At 51.3% G+C, this 14,845-nt stretch overlaps 1 protein-coding gene across 1 annotated transcript in view; it reads left to right on the top strand.

Moving 5' to 3' along the window:
- Positions 1–14,845, top strand: part of FAM168A (family with sequence similarity 168 member A) — an 83,654-nt gene that overhangs the window by 54,067 nt on the left and 14,742 nt on the right. The window contains exon 4 of the mRNA XM_066588331.1: positions 11,260–11,340. Coding sequence (XP_066444428.1) covers positions 11,260–11,340 — 81 coding nt within the window. The remainder of the gene's footprint in view (positions 1–11,259; positions 11,341–14,845) is intronic.

Below are 14,845 nucleotides of genomic sequence, written 5' to 3'. Positions count from 1 at the left end.
TTTTTGAATAGTAGGAAGAGGAGGAAATTGGTAGTAATTTAAGGCAACCATACACGGGCGTCTGTGATATTAGGGAATATTCGGGAGCCTCCTGCAGCTTCCTGTCTAAATGGTGGAGAATTCCCCAAATTCTATATTTTACGTCCGGCTGCGATGTGGCACAGCTTAGCGAAAAGATGTGTGAAGTCAGGTAGGTGGCTGCTCTCCTAGTGCAGGGGCAGCGGCTTTCTCTGCAAATATTTTAGGCTACACAGTTAGAATACCCCTTTAGTAAAAGTGCCCACCATTACTGCCCCCCCACACAGTAGTGGTGCCACCGTTGAGATGGCACCAAGATGGGAGGGCGACAAGCCACCAGGGGGCAGTGTGATGGGCAATGAGCTGCTGGGTACTCAACCTAAGGTTGTACAGATACGTCCCCCTCCTTCATGGCAGCGGGATTCCTAATGGCAGCGCCCCCTACCAGCAGGATAATGCGCCGGCCGCACTGCAGAACTGCTCAGGGACAGAGAGATGAGGGGGACGACTTCTCCTCCCAGATCTCATCCGATCCACGGAGGTCTTACAGGATCCGCAGGACGCAGCAGAGGTCTTGTGGAGTCCGGGCCGCGAGGGGTCACAGAGGAGGAGCTACACAATAATGTTATGGCTGATGTACAGCTGGCTAATCCGCAGTGTGTACCCCTTGGAAGCCCCCTATAGATGGCTGATGGTGGGCTCCGCTTGCATCTCCGGGCCGCAGTCCTCCTGATTTCATCTAGACACGTTGCTGGTCTGGAATGTTAATGACTCTGCAGTGGAATGATTTATAAGACGTCTTGGCACTCAGGAAGACAGGATTGCATCAGTGACTTTCTTTGGCGCTGTTTATATGAATGAGTCTTGAAAGATGACTTGTAAGAGCTGCGTGTTTTCTCATTAGAGCTCTCTGTGTTGCAGTTCTTTTTTGTCCTTTCACCTCGCATCACCCCTTTGTTTCTCCTTTTCTTCATTGCCACCCTGTGCTTTGCTTCCTGGCATTCGCCCCTCTTTCACTAGCGCACCTCTGCTCCGTCCCCCCCCCCCCATAGTCACTATCAGCCGAGTATCTTTATTGCTTCTCATCGCATGGGCCTATTCCTTACTCACCGTTAATCCCCACCCCAATGTCTTCCCTCCCCATCACACAGGCCTATTCCTTGCTCACTGGTAACCCCTCTACCCCCGACATCTTCCCTCCCCATCACAAGGGCCTATTCCTTCCTCAGTTAGTCCCCTTTCTTCCCCGATGTCTCCTCTCCCTATCACATGGGCCTATTCCTTCCTCAGTTAGTCCCCTTTCTTCCCGATGTCTCCTCTCCCTATCACATGGGCCTATTCCTTCCTCACCAGTAGCCTCCTGATGTTTTCCATCCTCATCACATGGACCTATTCCTTCCTCTCCAGGAACCTCCCTCTTCCCGATATCTCCCCTCCCCATCACAGGGGCTTATTCCTTCCTCTCCGGTACATGCCCCCCCCCCCCCCCGTCTCGATGTCTCTCTTCTATTTCTCTTTCTTAGCATCTATTTTTATGCCCGTTCCTTTTTCCTCTTGTCTTCGTCATTTCTTCCTCTGCTTCTTCTGTTGCTCTCTACTTTCTCCTTGTTCCTTGTCCTCTATAGCTGACCTCTTTCTTCATGACCTCAGTGTCACTATGTATATATTTCTCCTTCATCCTAGTCTTTTTTTCCCTTCCTGTCAATCCCTTCTCCTTTCTTGTCATGTCTCTCCATCTCCAGCACTCCCAGATCTCTCCTTCTTTTTAATTACACCTTGCCGCTCTTCTCCTGTCAGCCGACATCTCTTTTATACATCCGCATGGATCTCATGTATGTCTCTTCTTTATGCCCTTTACTCTCACGTATGTCGTTCTTTTTCTTCGTTAGTCTAAGGTTTCTCTACTTGCTCCTTGCCTACTTTTATGTAGTCTTTCACCTTGCTGCTGCCATACTGGACTTTTTCCTCCAGTAACCCTTTAGTTTCTTAACGCCACCACTCCATTTCTCTTTGTCATCCCTTCTTAACACCCCCCTTGGTCTCCCTTGCCCTTCCCCTGTCCCCTCTCTGTCTTGCCGTCCTCCTCTCGGTCTCCCTCTTGGCCCTGCCTTTGTCCTCCTCTCGGTCTCCCTCTCGCCCTGCCTTTGTCCTCCTCTCGGTCTCCCTCTTGGCCCTGCCTTTGTCCTCCTCTCGGTCTCCCTCTTGGCCCTGCCTTTGTCCTCCTCTCGGTCTCCCTCTTGGCCCTGCCTTTGTCCTCCTCTCGGTCTCCCTCTCGCCCTGCCTTTGTCCTCCTCTCGGTCTCCCTCTCGCCCTGCCTTTGTCCTCCTCTCGGTCTCCCTCTTGGCCCTGCCTTTGTCCTCCTCTGGGTCTCCCTCTTGGCCCTGCCTTTGTCCTCCTCTGGGTCTCCCTCTTGGCCCTGCCTTTGTCCTCCTCTGGGTCTCCCTCTTGGCCCTGCCTTTGTCCTCCTCTGGGTCTCCCTCTTGGCCCTGCCTTTGTCCTCCTCTGGGTCTCCCTCTTGGCCCTGCCTTTGTCCTCCTCTGGGTCTCCCTCTTGGCCCTGCCTTTGTCCTCCTCTGGGTCTCCCTCTTGGCCCTGCCTTTGTCCTCCTCTGGGTCTCCCTCTTGGCCCTGCCTTTGTCCTCCTCTGGGTCTCCCTCTTGGCCCTGCCTTTGTCCTCCTCTCGGTCTCCCTCTTGGCCCTGCCTTTGTCCTCCTCTCGGTCTCCCTCTTGGCCCTGCCTTTGTCCTCCTCTCGGTCTCCCTCTTGGCCCTGCCTTTGTCCTCCTCTCGGTCTCCCTCTTGGCCCTGCCTTTGTCCTCCTCTCGGTCTCCCTCTTGGCCCTGCCTTTGTCCTCCTCTCGGTCTCCCTCTTGGCCCTGCCTTTGTCCTCCTCTCGGTCTCCCTCTTGGCCCTGCCTTTGTCCTCCTCTCGGTCTCCCTCTTGGCCCTGCCTTTGTCCTCCTCTCGGTCTCCCTCTTGGCCCTGCCTTTGTCCTCCTCTCGGTCTCCCTCTTGGCCCTGCCTTTGTCCTCCTCTCGGTCTCCCTCTTGGCCCTGCCTTTGTCCTCCTCTCGGTCTCTACATTCTCCCCCTCCCTGTCGCCCTCGAAGTCTCTTCTTTCTCCCCCCACCCCTCTAGGTCTCTATCCCCCCCCCCCCCGTGTCCCCCACTAGATCTCTTCCCTCCTTCCCCCTCCCCCGTCCCCCCTCTAGGTCTCTTGCCCGTCCCCGTCCCCCCTCTAGGTCTCTTGCCCGTCCCCGTCCCCCCTCTAGGTCTCTTGCCCGTCCCCGTCCCCCCTCTAGGTCTCTTGCCCGTCCCCGTCCCCCCTCTAGGTCTCTTGCCCGTCCCCGTCCCCCCTCTAGGTCTCTTGCCCGTCCCCCCTCTAGGTCTCTTGCCCGTCCCCCCTCTAGGTCTCTTGCCCGTCCCCCCTCTAGGTCTCTTGCCCGTCCCCCCTCTAGGTCTCTTGCCCGTCCCCCCTCTAGGTCTCTTGCCCGTCCCCCCTCTAGGTCTCTTGCCCGTCCCCCCTCTAGGTCTCTTGCCCGTCTCCCGTCCCCCCTCTAGGTCTCTTGCCCGTCTCCCCCCCCCCCTCTAGGTCTCTTGCCCGTCTCCCCCCCCCCCCCCCTCTAGGTCTCTTGCCCGTCTCCCCCCCCCCCCTCTAGGTCTCTTGCCCGTCTCCCCCCCCCCCCTCTAGGTCTCTTGCCCGTCTCCCCCCCCCCTCTAGGTCTCTTGCCCGTCTCCCCCCCCCCCCTCTAGGTCTCTTGCCCGTCTCCCCCCCCCCCCCCCCTCTAGGTCTCTTGCCCGTCTCCCCCCCCCCCCTCTAGGTCTCTTGCCCGTCTCCCCCCCCCCCCTCTAGGTCTCTTGCCCGTCTCCCCCCCCCCCCCCTCTAGGTCTCTTGCCCGTCTCCCCCCCCCCCCTCTAGGTCTCTTGCCCGTCTCCCCCCCCCCCCCCTCTAGGTCTCTTGCCCGTCTCCCCCCCCCCCTCTAGGTCTCTTGCCCGCCCCCCCCCCCCCCTCTAGGTCTCTTGCCCGTCCCCCCCCCCCCCTCTAGGTCTCTTGCCCCCCCCCCCCCCCCCCTCTAGGTCTCTTGCCCGTCCCCCCTCTAGGTCTCTTGCCCGTCCCCCCTCTAGGTCTCTTGCCCATCCCCGTCCCCCCCTCTAGGTCTCTTGCCCGTTCCCGTCCCCCCTCGGAGTGCCGAGTACAGTCTGCTTCACAGATACAAACATCTGACCATATTCTGTTATCGCCATTTACTAAATCTAAGTGATCTTTCCCGGAAATCCTTACAGGGACTCTGAGCAGAATGAGCGCTCCGACCCGGCAACATCTAATAATAGCCCACGCAGATCTCCCCCGCGGCGATGATACGGACGCTGGTGTCACAGCGCTAGTAACGTAGGGCGGCGCTGCCGGGAGGGGAACGTAACATTTCCACTCTTTTGAAGGAAATGTAATCATCAGCGATGTTACAATTTGTACATGGTTTGTTCTGTTGTCATGGCAACAGTCTGGGCTCCATCTCCGTGCGGCGGAGCTCTGCAGGGTTATGTAACACCCAGCGCTGATACAATACCTGCAGACGCGCTCGCTCCGCATCCAGGACCCGGCAGGTTTGGTTTTTAACCGGCGCCGTCCTATTGCTTCGGTGAAGATATGTGGTAGGGGGGAGGTTCAGGGCTTCTCGCCACCCATTAACCCCTTAGTGACACCGTCTGTTCTGTACGCAAGGACATGACGATGATTGGGGGGATTTTCATTTCCGCTTTTCAAAGACCATAACTTTATTTTGCCGTCAACACGGCCTTTTGAGGCTTCGTGTTTTGTGTGACGCGCTGCGGTGCGATTCTAGAACTTACCAAGGGAGAAAACGCATCAACTTCCACGGATGGAGCTCTGTTCGGCCGCTCTCACACACGCCGCTCGAAATTGTGGCATTTCACCCCGATTTCCAGCAACATTTTTGAACGCGGTTGACAGCGCTTTTTTTAATGCACCCCAACATCGCAATGCTGCCGGCCCCATGCCAGACAAGAATGCATTTTTGTATGGTGTTTGCTGTCTAGGGAAAAAAGTGTTTTTTGTACGGGTTTTTACGGATGTGTTACGGTACGCAAAAATATTTTCATGTCCCTGTAGGGGACTTAAACCTGTGAGGCTATGATTGCCCTCATACTGTACTGCAGAGGCTATGGCTGACCCAGACACTATTGTCCCTTCTCTATGACATGGCAGATGACCTCACAGAGGGAGCGCCCTCCCTCTGTGGACCCCTTTTTATGCCACAATCAACATGTAAGGGATTAACAGCAGGGATTTGTATTCTCGCCGATCCCCGCCGCTTCAGCAGGAGATCCCCATCCCCCGATAACACATTATATGTTCCTCAGAAAATACAACTCTTCCCCAAAAATCAAGCCTATAGGGAGATCTCTACAAGTTACGGCTCTTGCAATGCGACGATGATGATGTCTTAGGCCTCATGTCCACGGGCAAAAGAAGAATTAAAATCCGCAGCAGATTTTAACTCTTCGGCAGGACAATAATAAGGACGCCGTTTGTTTTCTTCTGATTTTCTGTTATTTTAGCAGACTTGCTCACGTTTCTCCTCCATCTGTCGTCACCTCCCTTTACGTCCAAACTTTGTGTTTCTAAATTTATAATCTTCCTTAATTACTCGGCTCTGTTGATTTTGCCCCCCCCCCCCTTTCCCTAATTACACAACATGTTCGCGTTGCTTTGTTTTAGACGGATGCTATATTAAGCGGCGGCCCCGGGGGAGTGGGCAGCGATTACAGAACGGAGCGTGAGCCGCCTGCTGGTGTGCATAGTGATACCTGCATCTGTGCCGCCGGCCGTGTCCGCTCTCGTTACTGATCGCACTCAATCATACGCATCGAACTCGTCCAGTCATCGCTAAATACTTGTAAACCATGGGGGAAAAATAGACATTTTTAATGTAGTTTGCAGAATTTTCTTGTCCTTTCCGGGATCGCTGCTTGGTGTCTGTGAATGGAACCTTCTTATTTAGAGGACTTAAACTTGTGATTATTTGCTACAATATACTGCAGTACTTCGGTATTTCAGTATATCCTACAATTGCAGGTATCTTTGGGGGCCTTCACAAGGGTGTCGTTTGTCCTTGCAAACCCTGCGCTCATCCAATGTATGTGTATGTCACCAAGGGGTTAAAAGGAACCTGTCCATTCCGATCAGCCCCATAACCTATGGCTATTGGGCTCATAGGATGGGCTACTAAATCCAGTCATGTGACTTTCTCCATTTGCTGCCCCTTGTTGCTTGCATCGGATTCACCTGTCTGAGAGGACCGCATGTGTACGCTTGCAGGCAATGTAGAGAGGGGTCTGATGTCGGCAACCAGAGGAGGCTTCCTGAGCGGACAGCCGGAGGGACGCAGAAGAGTATGAAGGTCATGTCCCCCCCGGTGACCCTCATAGCTCATCAGCTCCGTAACATAACGGGCTCCTTTTAATCTTTTGGCAAGGTTTTTATGGACAGCCGATACCAGTCCTCAGTGCCTGTGATCAGAGAGAACTTCGATTACCGCATCAAAAGGGGTTGTAAACTATTGATGGTCGTCCTCAGCACTGGTCATCAATAATAAAAAGGCCAGGGTCCGTTGCTTGGGACCCCCACCAATCAGCTTTTCACTAAACTGGCATGCTTGTGCACTCCGCAGTTGATTTCCGCAAGAAGCAGACTGCTCCGTTCTTACGTCAGTGGACAGGCTTGGGATTGCAGGGCAGGTTCCCATTAGCTTCAGTGCCTGTAATACCAAGCCTGGCCACTGCTATAAGAACGGAGCTGTCTGCTTCCCATGGAAGCGGCTCAGTGTATCAGCATGGCGAGCAGTTGATTCCAAGTGATGACCCCCGCTGATCTACTATTGATGACCTCTCTTGAGGATAGGCCACCAATAGTTTACAAATGGACAACCCCATTTAACCATGCGATTTTTGTCATATCCAACAGCTACATTTAAATGGTCCTACAGAGGAAGAAAGCTCCGCTCTGTCACCCAAATGGCCCTCAACGATGACCCTGCAGGCGGCCACATAACCTTGGGTTGTGAGGGTCTCATGGGACCTGACAGATTCCCTTTAAGTGTGACTACAGGTTCTAGGAGTCGGGAAGGGTACAGTTTCTCCTTAGGTAGAGGAGCTAGAAATTGTGAGAAGACTTATAAGGCCATGCAAGCTCCTCCTGGGAGATATGCAAATGGAAAGATGGAACAATACCTCTGCAGCGCCACCTATTGGAAGGCAGCATGCCTGCAAGTCCATGTCTGACCTTTTAAGAAACCTTGTACCAATGACTAGGAATATAAGCCAGAGCCGTGTTCCCGGGTGTAACGGGCAGCCCTGAACTCCAGGAGCAAGATATAACCCAACCTGAGCGGGTCAAGTCCTCCATATCTGGAGACCCCCTTTAATTAGTCTACAAGCTCCGCCCCCCGAGTATTGCAGATTTTATTTGCATATAACGTCAGTCCCGTCTCCTTTGCTGTTGATACTCGCTTCCGTTTTTTCGCCTCGCACATAACAGGACCAAAAATCAATTGCAATATGGATAATTATCTGCATTTCCATGGAAACGGGGCCGGGGCGAGAAACGGGTGATGATGAGGTCTTCCCAGTCGGTGCTAATCTCTAATGGCTTGGCACTGGAGAGCATGCACCGCACATAAGAGTGGAAGCGGATATATCAGCGGGCGCGATTAACCCTGTCACTGCTGGGACCTCTATTTATTTTGTACATATACAGGGCGCCTCAAAAGGGCAGAAACGCCCATAAAGAATGAAGACTGCATACAAGCTGCGGGGAAGGGGGAACCTGTTAGGCCGTGTCACCAAGATGACGGCCATTGTGAATGCCGCCATCTTGGATTCTCCTAGTTTTTCCGACGGGAAGGTCGGTGTGTGATATATCAGACGGGTGGGGAATACACGGCGGCGTCATCCTAGTATAACTTTATTCGTTCTCACGTTAACACGGTGGTTATTCTTCACCACAGACAATGTGAATGCTGGCGGTATCTCATGCAGAACGTGTTGCGCTCGTTGTTACCTCAGGTGGATGAAGCGCATGTGTCATCGCTATATTCAACGCCGTCCAACCAGACCTCCCGTTACCCACAATGCAGCGCCAAACTTGTGGACGACCAGAAACGGTTACGGACGAAGCATCTGCTGCCACTGTTCTCGCCTCGGTCAGCAGATTTTTGGAGGCAATGATTCGCGCTCTTGGTTCACCTGACATAAAGACGATCTCAACACGTTCTGCATGAGAGAACGCCGTCATTCACATCGCCCGGAATGAAGAATGATCACCGCGTTAACATGAGAATGAATCACAGGGATAATCTCCTTAGAGGGAAGCGCCAATCGTAAGTGGGCCGGGGCTCTAATAAAGGGCGGTCAGCGGACATAACTCAGTAAGTCTTAGTGCAGAATGCACAGATCTGGATGTAAAGAATGAATGTTCCCATTCAGTGACAGCAAGAAGAGATCTGGAAACTGGTGAGGAATTGCACCACAAATTTCAGGAAGAGATGCATGTTGGAAGGAGCCGGAGGATGTCGGAGATGTAATGGATGGCGCCGTCGGCGGGGGTCCCTGAGATCTTCCCGCAGCGCCGCATTAAGCGGATTCCTCGTGGCTCAGGATGCTGTTTATACCATTATTGATTTCACCAGCTGCTTGCAATGACCTGTAAGTCCTCACAAACGCAGCCTGCGCACAATGAGTCTTCTCCGAGCCTCGCCGGCCCCAGGCGGCCATTAGCTTTTCTTTCCAGTACATCAGAACAATAAGACAAGTGCAGCCGCTCGCTCTCTGCTTCAGGCTGGTATGCGGCGGCGGAGCTGGACGCAGGGAAGACGAAAAAAGTGTATTAAAGGGGTATGGCTTCATTACCTGTCCACATGTTAGGAGGATCATCCTTTACTAGGACGGTCCCCGAGAACGGGGGTCCCATGTCCCCCTCATCTGCAAGGAGATTGCATGTAGTGAAGGCCGAGCATACACGCTGCCGCTCCGTTCATTTCAATGGGACTAGCACAGGAGCAGTTGGGGGGATACCCCTTTAATAATCAGTGATCTGTACTAGTAATGGGGGCATAAGAATAATTAAAGGGGTTGTTTCATGCCCTCTAGGGCACATGGCTGTCAGGAGCGAGGCTCCTTCTTAGGACACCCCCATAAGCTACAACAAAAACCGCTCCTCTGGAGCCCGGCATCTGCGCTGGGTGGATCAGAAGCCTCTTTATGGAAGTTTCCATTCACTGACAATAAGCAGGGCTTTTGAAAAACATGAGATATTGACATACGAAGGGGTAGATTTTGGCTACATTCACACGGGCGTGTGCAAAATATTTCTGACCACCGGTAACCCCGGAATCACTCGTCAGAACCCCACCAATCATTAATAGATCTTGGTTAGACTTCTCTTTAAAGGGGTTGTCTGAGAATTAAGAAAAAATAGTTTAAAGGTCTGAGCATGTCCTAAAATACCAAAACAAGCCGTACTTACCCCTCTCCCTTCTCTGGGAAACAGCGGAGCGGCTGCAGTGAAGATCCTGCTTTCAACTCAGACCAGACATCAGGTGACCCCCTGCAACCAATCGGAGGCCGCAGTGTCACCATTCCGAACTCCTGGCATCATGGTACCCAGTATGTGAGTGCTGATGGTAGGAGAGCGGACAGCGATTGGTAGCAGGGGTCACCTGACCTCTGGTCTGTGCTGGCAGCAAGATCGCCGCTGCAGCCGCTCCACCGTTGTAGAAGAGCGGTAAGTATGGCTTCTCTTGTTTTACCGCATGCCTGGCCGTTCAAAGACTTTTTTTATGCTTGGACAACCCCTTTAACCCTGTAGTGACATGGCCATAAGGACACCATGATTTTGGGGGGGGGGGGGGAGTTTCATCTCTACTTTTCAAAAACCGTGATTTTTAAAAAAAAATTTCCCCACCAATACGGCCAGATGGGGGGTGTTTTTTGTCTGGCGAGCTGTAGTTTTATTGGTACCATTTTTGGGTGTATATAATGTATCGCGTAGCTTTTTATTATTTATTTATTTTTAGGGGGTTCGGGAGAGTGAGCGCCAATTCTGCCATTGTTGTTTTTTATTTTTTTTAACTTTACAGCGTTAATCATGTAGCATAAATAATGCATTACTTCCTGCAGGCCGGGACCATTACATCAGGAACAAAATATGGGGTTTATAAAGATTTATTTTAGCGTTTTCTACTTTTGCACAATAAAAACCCTTTGTTTGGAGAATTTATTTCTCTCGCATCACTGCCTGCAAAGTCGCATCACCTTATTATTTCTTTATGGACGGAGCTCTAAGAGAAATGTTTTTAGCATGATGAGCTGTAGTTTTTATTGGTACTATTTTTGGGTACATATGTGTGTGTTTGGTTTTTTTTATGTCACTTTTACTGGGTTTTTTTTTGTTTGTTTGTTTGTTTTGGGAGGCGCAATAAACTGAACGCATTTTCAGTCCTTTTTTTTTGTTACCGTGTGCCATGCAGGATAAAAAGTGTTACTGATGTGACAATACTAAACGTGGGTTTTATAAACTTTTTGTTTGCTTCAACATGCAGGGAAAAGTGCACAAAATGTATTTACACTTTATTTCCCCCCCACATTTATTTTTAGTCCCTGTAGGGGACTTGAACCTGTGATGCTATGATTTCTCTGCTAATATATTATCGCTTCTCATAACGATCACAGGCCATGGCGAGCTATCAGCCCTCCGCTATTAGATGGCGAAGGAACGGTGACTTGTCAGAGGGAGCTCCCTCCCTCTGTGAACCCTTTACATGCCGCCATCATTATTGTTCATGGCATGTAAGTGGTTAATAGCGGGAGGCCAGCTGTCAGTCACAGGGACAGACCACAACATCTATAGGACGTGAATGTATGTCCATTCGCAGGACCTGCTTCCCAGCCAGGGTGTACATTTACGTCTGGGGTGGGAAGGGGTTAAGCAGCTTGCGGCCATCGCTGCATTTAGCTTTGTATTTAGCGCCACTTTCAGTCCAGACATAATGTGGATTTCAGGAGCACGCCGGAGGTGCGGATGGCGTCGCTGCGACACATGAAGCACTTGGCGTTGTCAGCAGGCAGGAACATGGCGACGTCTCCTCTCTGCCGTCGTCTGCTGATGCTGCAGTTTTGATTTCACCCTTCCAGGATTGTTCGCTTCTCACCGGCTTTGTCTTTCCCTCTAGGTTACCCCGCTGGATACCCCACAGCCGCTCCTGCCTATAATCCCAACATGTATGCGACCAGCAGCCCCGGCTATGCCCCAGGTAAGAGCTGTGTCACCGCTTGTGGCTCACCAGCTTCCTTTATGTATACTTAATGCTTTTTGTCTGTCGGAGAGACCAGCGGGGAGAGCGCTCCGAGCGCAGGAACAGTCTGTTAGATCTCTGCTGTTCACCTGCAGCCTCTGAAGAGGGAGGGGGTGAGGAGCGGCGGAACAAAAATAGATGGATGCAGGCGGAGGCCGATGCTACGGTTGGGGCTGCGTCTTCCCGAAGCTCTGCTCCCCCACGCATACATTTTGGTGTATGTATGTATGTATGTATGTATGTATGCATGCGTGTGTGCGTATATAATGAGTTACTGTAGAAGTCATTTTTCAGATGTTCTGCCTGTAATGAGTTCCAACGATAAGGCAGTAGATCGGCGCTCCTTTATGTGGGGCTCAGAGGGTTCACATGAACGATCATTGGTGCGACTATTCGTTCCTCCCTCTTGTGCTACTTCTATGTTACTGTTGGCAGCAGATCTCCTGTTTACACAATGAAGAGCGCCCCCAACAGTTATTCTTGCACCCGCATAAAAGATACCGTCAACGACTACAACAAACGACTGTTTTGTTCTTTGGTCCTGTGACATGTCTACATTGGGCAACAATTGAGAGTGAATGTGTATATGAACATCACCCTGTGTAGAACGCCCTTTTCTATCTATACTGATCTTGAGTTACATCCTGTATTATACTCCAGAGCTGCACTCACTATTCTGCTGGTCGGGTCACTGAGTACATACATTACTTATCCTGTGCTGATCCTGAGTTACATCTTGTATTATACCCCAGAGCTGCACTCACTATTCTGCTGGTGGAGTCACTGTGTACATACATTACTTATCCTGTACTGCTCCTGAGTTACATTCTGCATTGTACCCCAGAGCTGCACTCACTATTCTGCTGGTGGAGTCACTGTGTACATACATTACTTATCCTGTACTGCTCCTGAGTTACATTCTGCATTGTACCCCAGAGCTGCACTCACTATTCTGCTGGTGGGGTCACTGTGTAGGCAGTTGCCCAGCTTTCCCTTGAACACATCTTAAAGTAAAGTGTATTTGGCTTTTAGGTGGAAGTTGCACTTTACCGCCTGCTTCTGCCTGACTGTACACAGGGGCGCCGCCACATGTTCTCTCTGTAAAAGACTAAAATTAGCCTCCCCTCCCCGCTGTGCATTCACCTGCGTTACGGAGCTGCAAATATTCGTACATTTTGAAATTAAATATTTCATGAAAACCATTTCCACACGACGACACATTAAATAAATAAGAGGGCCTCGCCGTTACACGGCGGCTGTACAGCAGCGCAGTCAGACCCCCCTCCTGTTCAGCTGCTGCAGGATTCTTAAATCCAGGCATTGTTGGCTAATCTGCAAACCACGATAAACGGCGTGACGCCCATCAGTCTGCAGCCACTCCACAGCGCTGCGTCGTAAGTGGGACAGTCACATAGTTAATGAAGCGGGAAATGGGAGCCGCTCGCTGTCTGCTGAAGGGTTTATGTCAGTATTTATGTCCTTACATCTTGCAGCTACTGTTCTCCCTTCCACAGAGATCCATACATCGCCCGGAGCGGTGGGAGTTTTATTCTTTGGGTTTTCTCCAGTGACGCAGCTGCTCCTCTTATATACTGTAGGCTCGCTTTTAAAGAATACGTCTCCAGAAATTTACCATTTCCGTATAGAATTGATCTCTATAAAATGTGTGCATACATTACTTAATACTGCTAATATCTGGAGCCTTCACTCAGGTAGGAGACCTAGAGTGGTGAGTATAACCCCCTGGGGGGATGGGCGGTTCATGGGCTGGTATTCCCAGTTCACCTCTCGGACAATGCTCTGTAATACTTTATAAGCTACCGAGAGACGTGATGATGTGTCTGAGATCCTTCTGCTTCCCCTCCATGTGGCTGTGGACGGATCCCGTCATCTGCTCATGAGCCGCCGTTGTTTAACCCCTCCGCCCCTCTCTGCACATCAGTCATCAAACACCACACAGGCCAAGACAATAGGAAGTCCTCGCTCTCGTGAAATAGTTTCCTCGCTTCCTTTATAAGTTTTGCGTGTGCTGGAGAAAACCCCTAGACGGATGCAGAATATTCTGTTATCTCTGAAGGGGCCGCCTGGTTCAGCAAATGCAAAATGCATCATCACAGTCAGACACTATGGAGACCGATCACATCCCTCACGTCAATGGATGAAAACATCGATTTCAGATTACAAGCAGGAAAAGGTTTTATGGACAAATTAGACGAGTAATTCTGAACACACTAGAAAAAATGTATTGTGAAGTGTGAAAGGTTAAATTCAATCATAAAATATGGTGGTTGTCATGAGACTATCTAATACCTGCAACATAACACAATGCCCAGAGAATTACAGCAGACACAGTAGGAGTTGTACAGACAGTGTAGACCTTATACACTGTAGATACCAAGGGGGTGTAGAGCCACTACGATGTAGATACCGGCCTGTAACAGTGACTACAGGGGGTGTAGAGCCGCTACAATGTAGATACCGGCCTGTAACAGTGACTACAGGGGGTGTAGAGCCGCTACAATGTAGATACCAGGCTGTAACAGTGACTACAGGGAGGGTAGAGCCGCTACAATGTAGATACCGGCCTGTAACGGTGACTACAGGGGGTGTAGAGCCGCTACAATGTAGATACCGGCCTGTAACAGGGACTACAGGGGGTGTAGAGCCGCTACAATGTAGATACCAGGCTGTAACAGTGACTACAGGGGGTGTAGAGCCGCAACAATGTAGATACCGGCCTGTAACTGTGACTACAGGGGGGTGTAGAGCCGCTACAATGTAGATAGCGGCCTGTAACAGTGACTACAGGGGGGTGTAGAGCCGCTACAATGTAGATAGCGGCCTGTAACGGTGACTACAGGGGGTGTAGAGCCGCTACAATGTAGATACCGGCCTGTAACAGTGACTACAGGGGGTGTAGAGCCGCTACAATGTAGATACCGGCCTGTAACAGTGACTACAGTGGGTGTAGAGCCGCTACAATGTAAATACCGGCCTGTAACAGTGACTACAGGGGGTGTAGAGCCGCTACAATGTAGATACGGGCCTTTAACAGTGACTACAGGGGGTGTAGAGCCGCTACAATGTAGATACCGGCCTGTAACAGTGACTACAGGGGGTTTGGAGCCGCTACAATGTAGATACCGGCCTGTAACAGTGACTACAGGGGGTTTGGAGCCGCTACAATATAGATACCGGCCTGTAACAGTGACTACGGGAAGTGTAGAGCCGCCACAATGTAGATACCGGCCTGTAACAGTGACTACAGGGGGTGTAGGGCCGCTACAATGTAGATACCGGCCTGTAACAGTGACTACAGGGGGTGTAGAGCCGCTACAATGTAGATACCGGCCTGTAACGGGGACTACAGGGGGTGTAGGGCCGCTACAATGTAGATACCGGCCTGTAACGGTGACTACAGGGGGTGTAGAGCCGCTACAATGTAGATACCGGCCTGTAACGG

The sequence above is a fragment of the Eleutherodactylus coqui genome, chromosome 1 (assembly GCF_035609145.1).
Source record: "Eleutherodactylus coqui strain aEleCoq1 chromosome 1, aEleCoq1.hap1, whole genome shotgun sequence".
Taxonomy (NCBI): Eukaryota; Metazoa; Chordata; class Amphibia; order Anura; family Eleutherodactylidae; genus Eleutherodactylus; species Eleutherodactylus coqui.
Note: the sequence above shows the minus strand (reverse complement) of the source record. Positions and strands in the feature narration are given on the sequence as shown.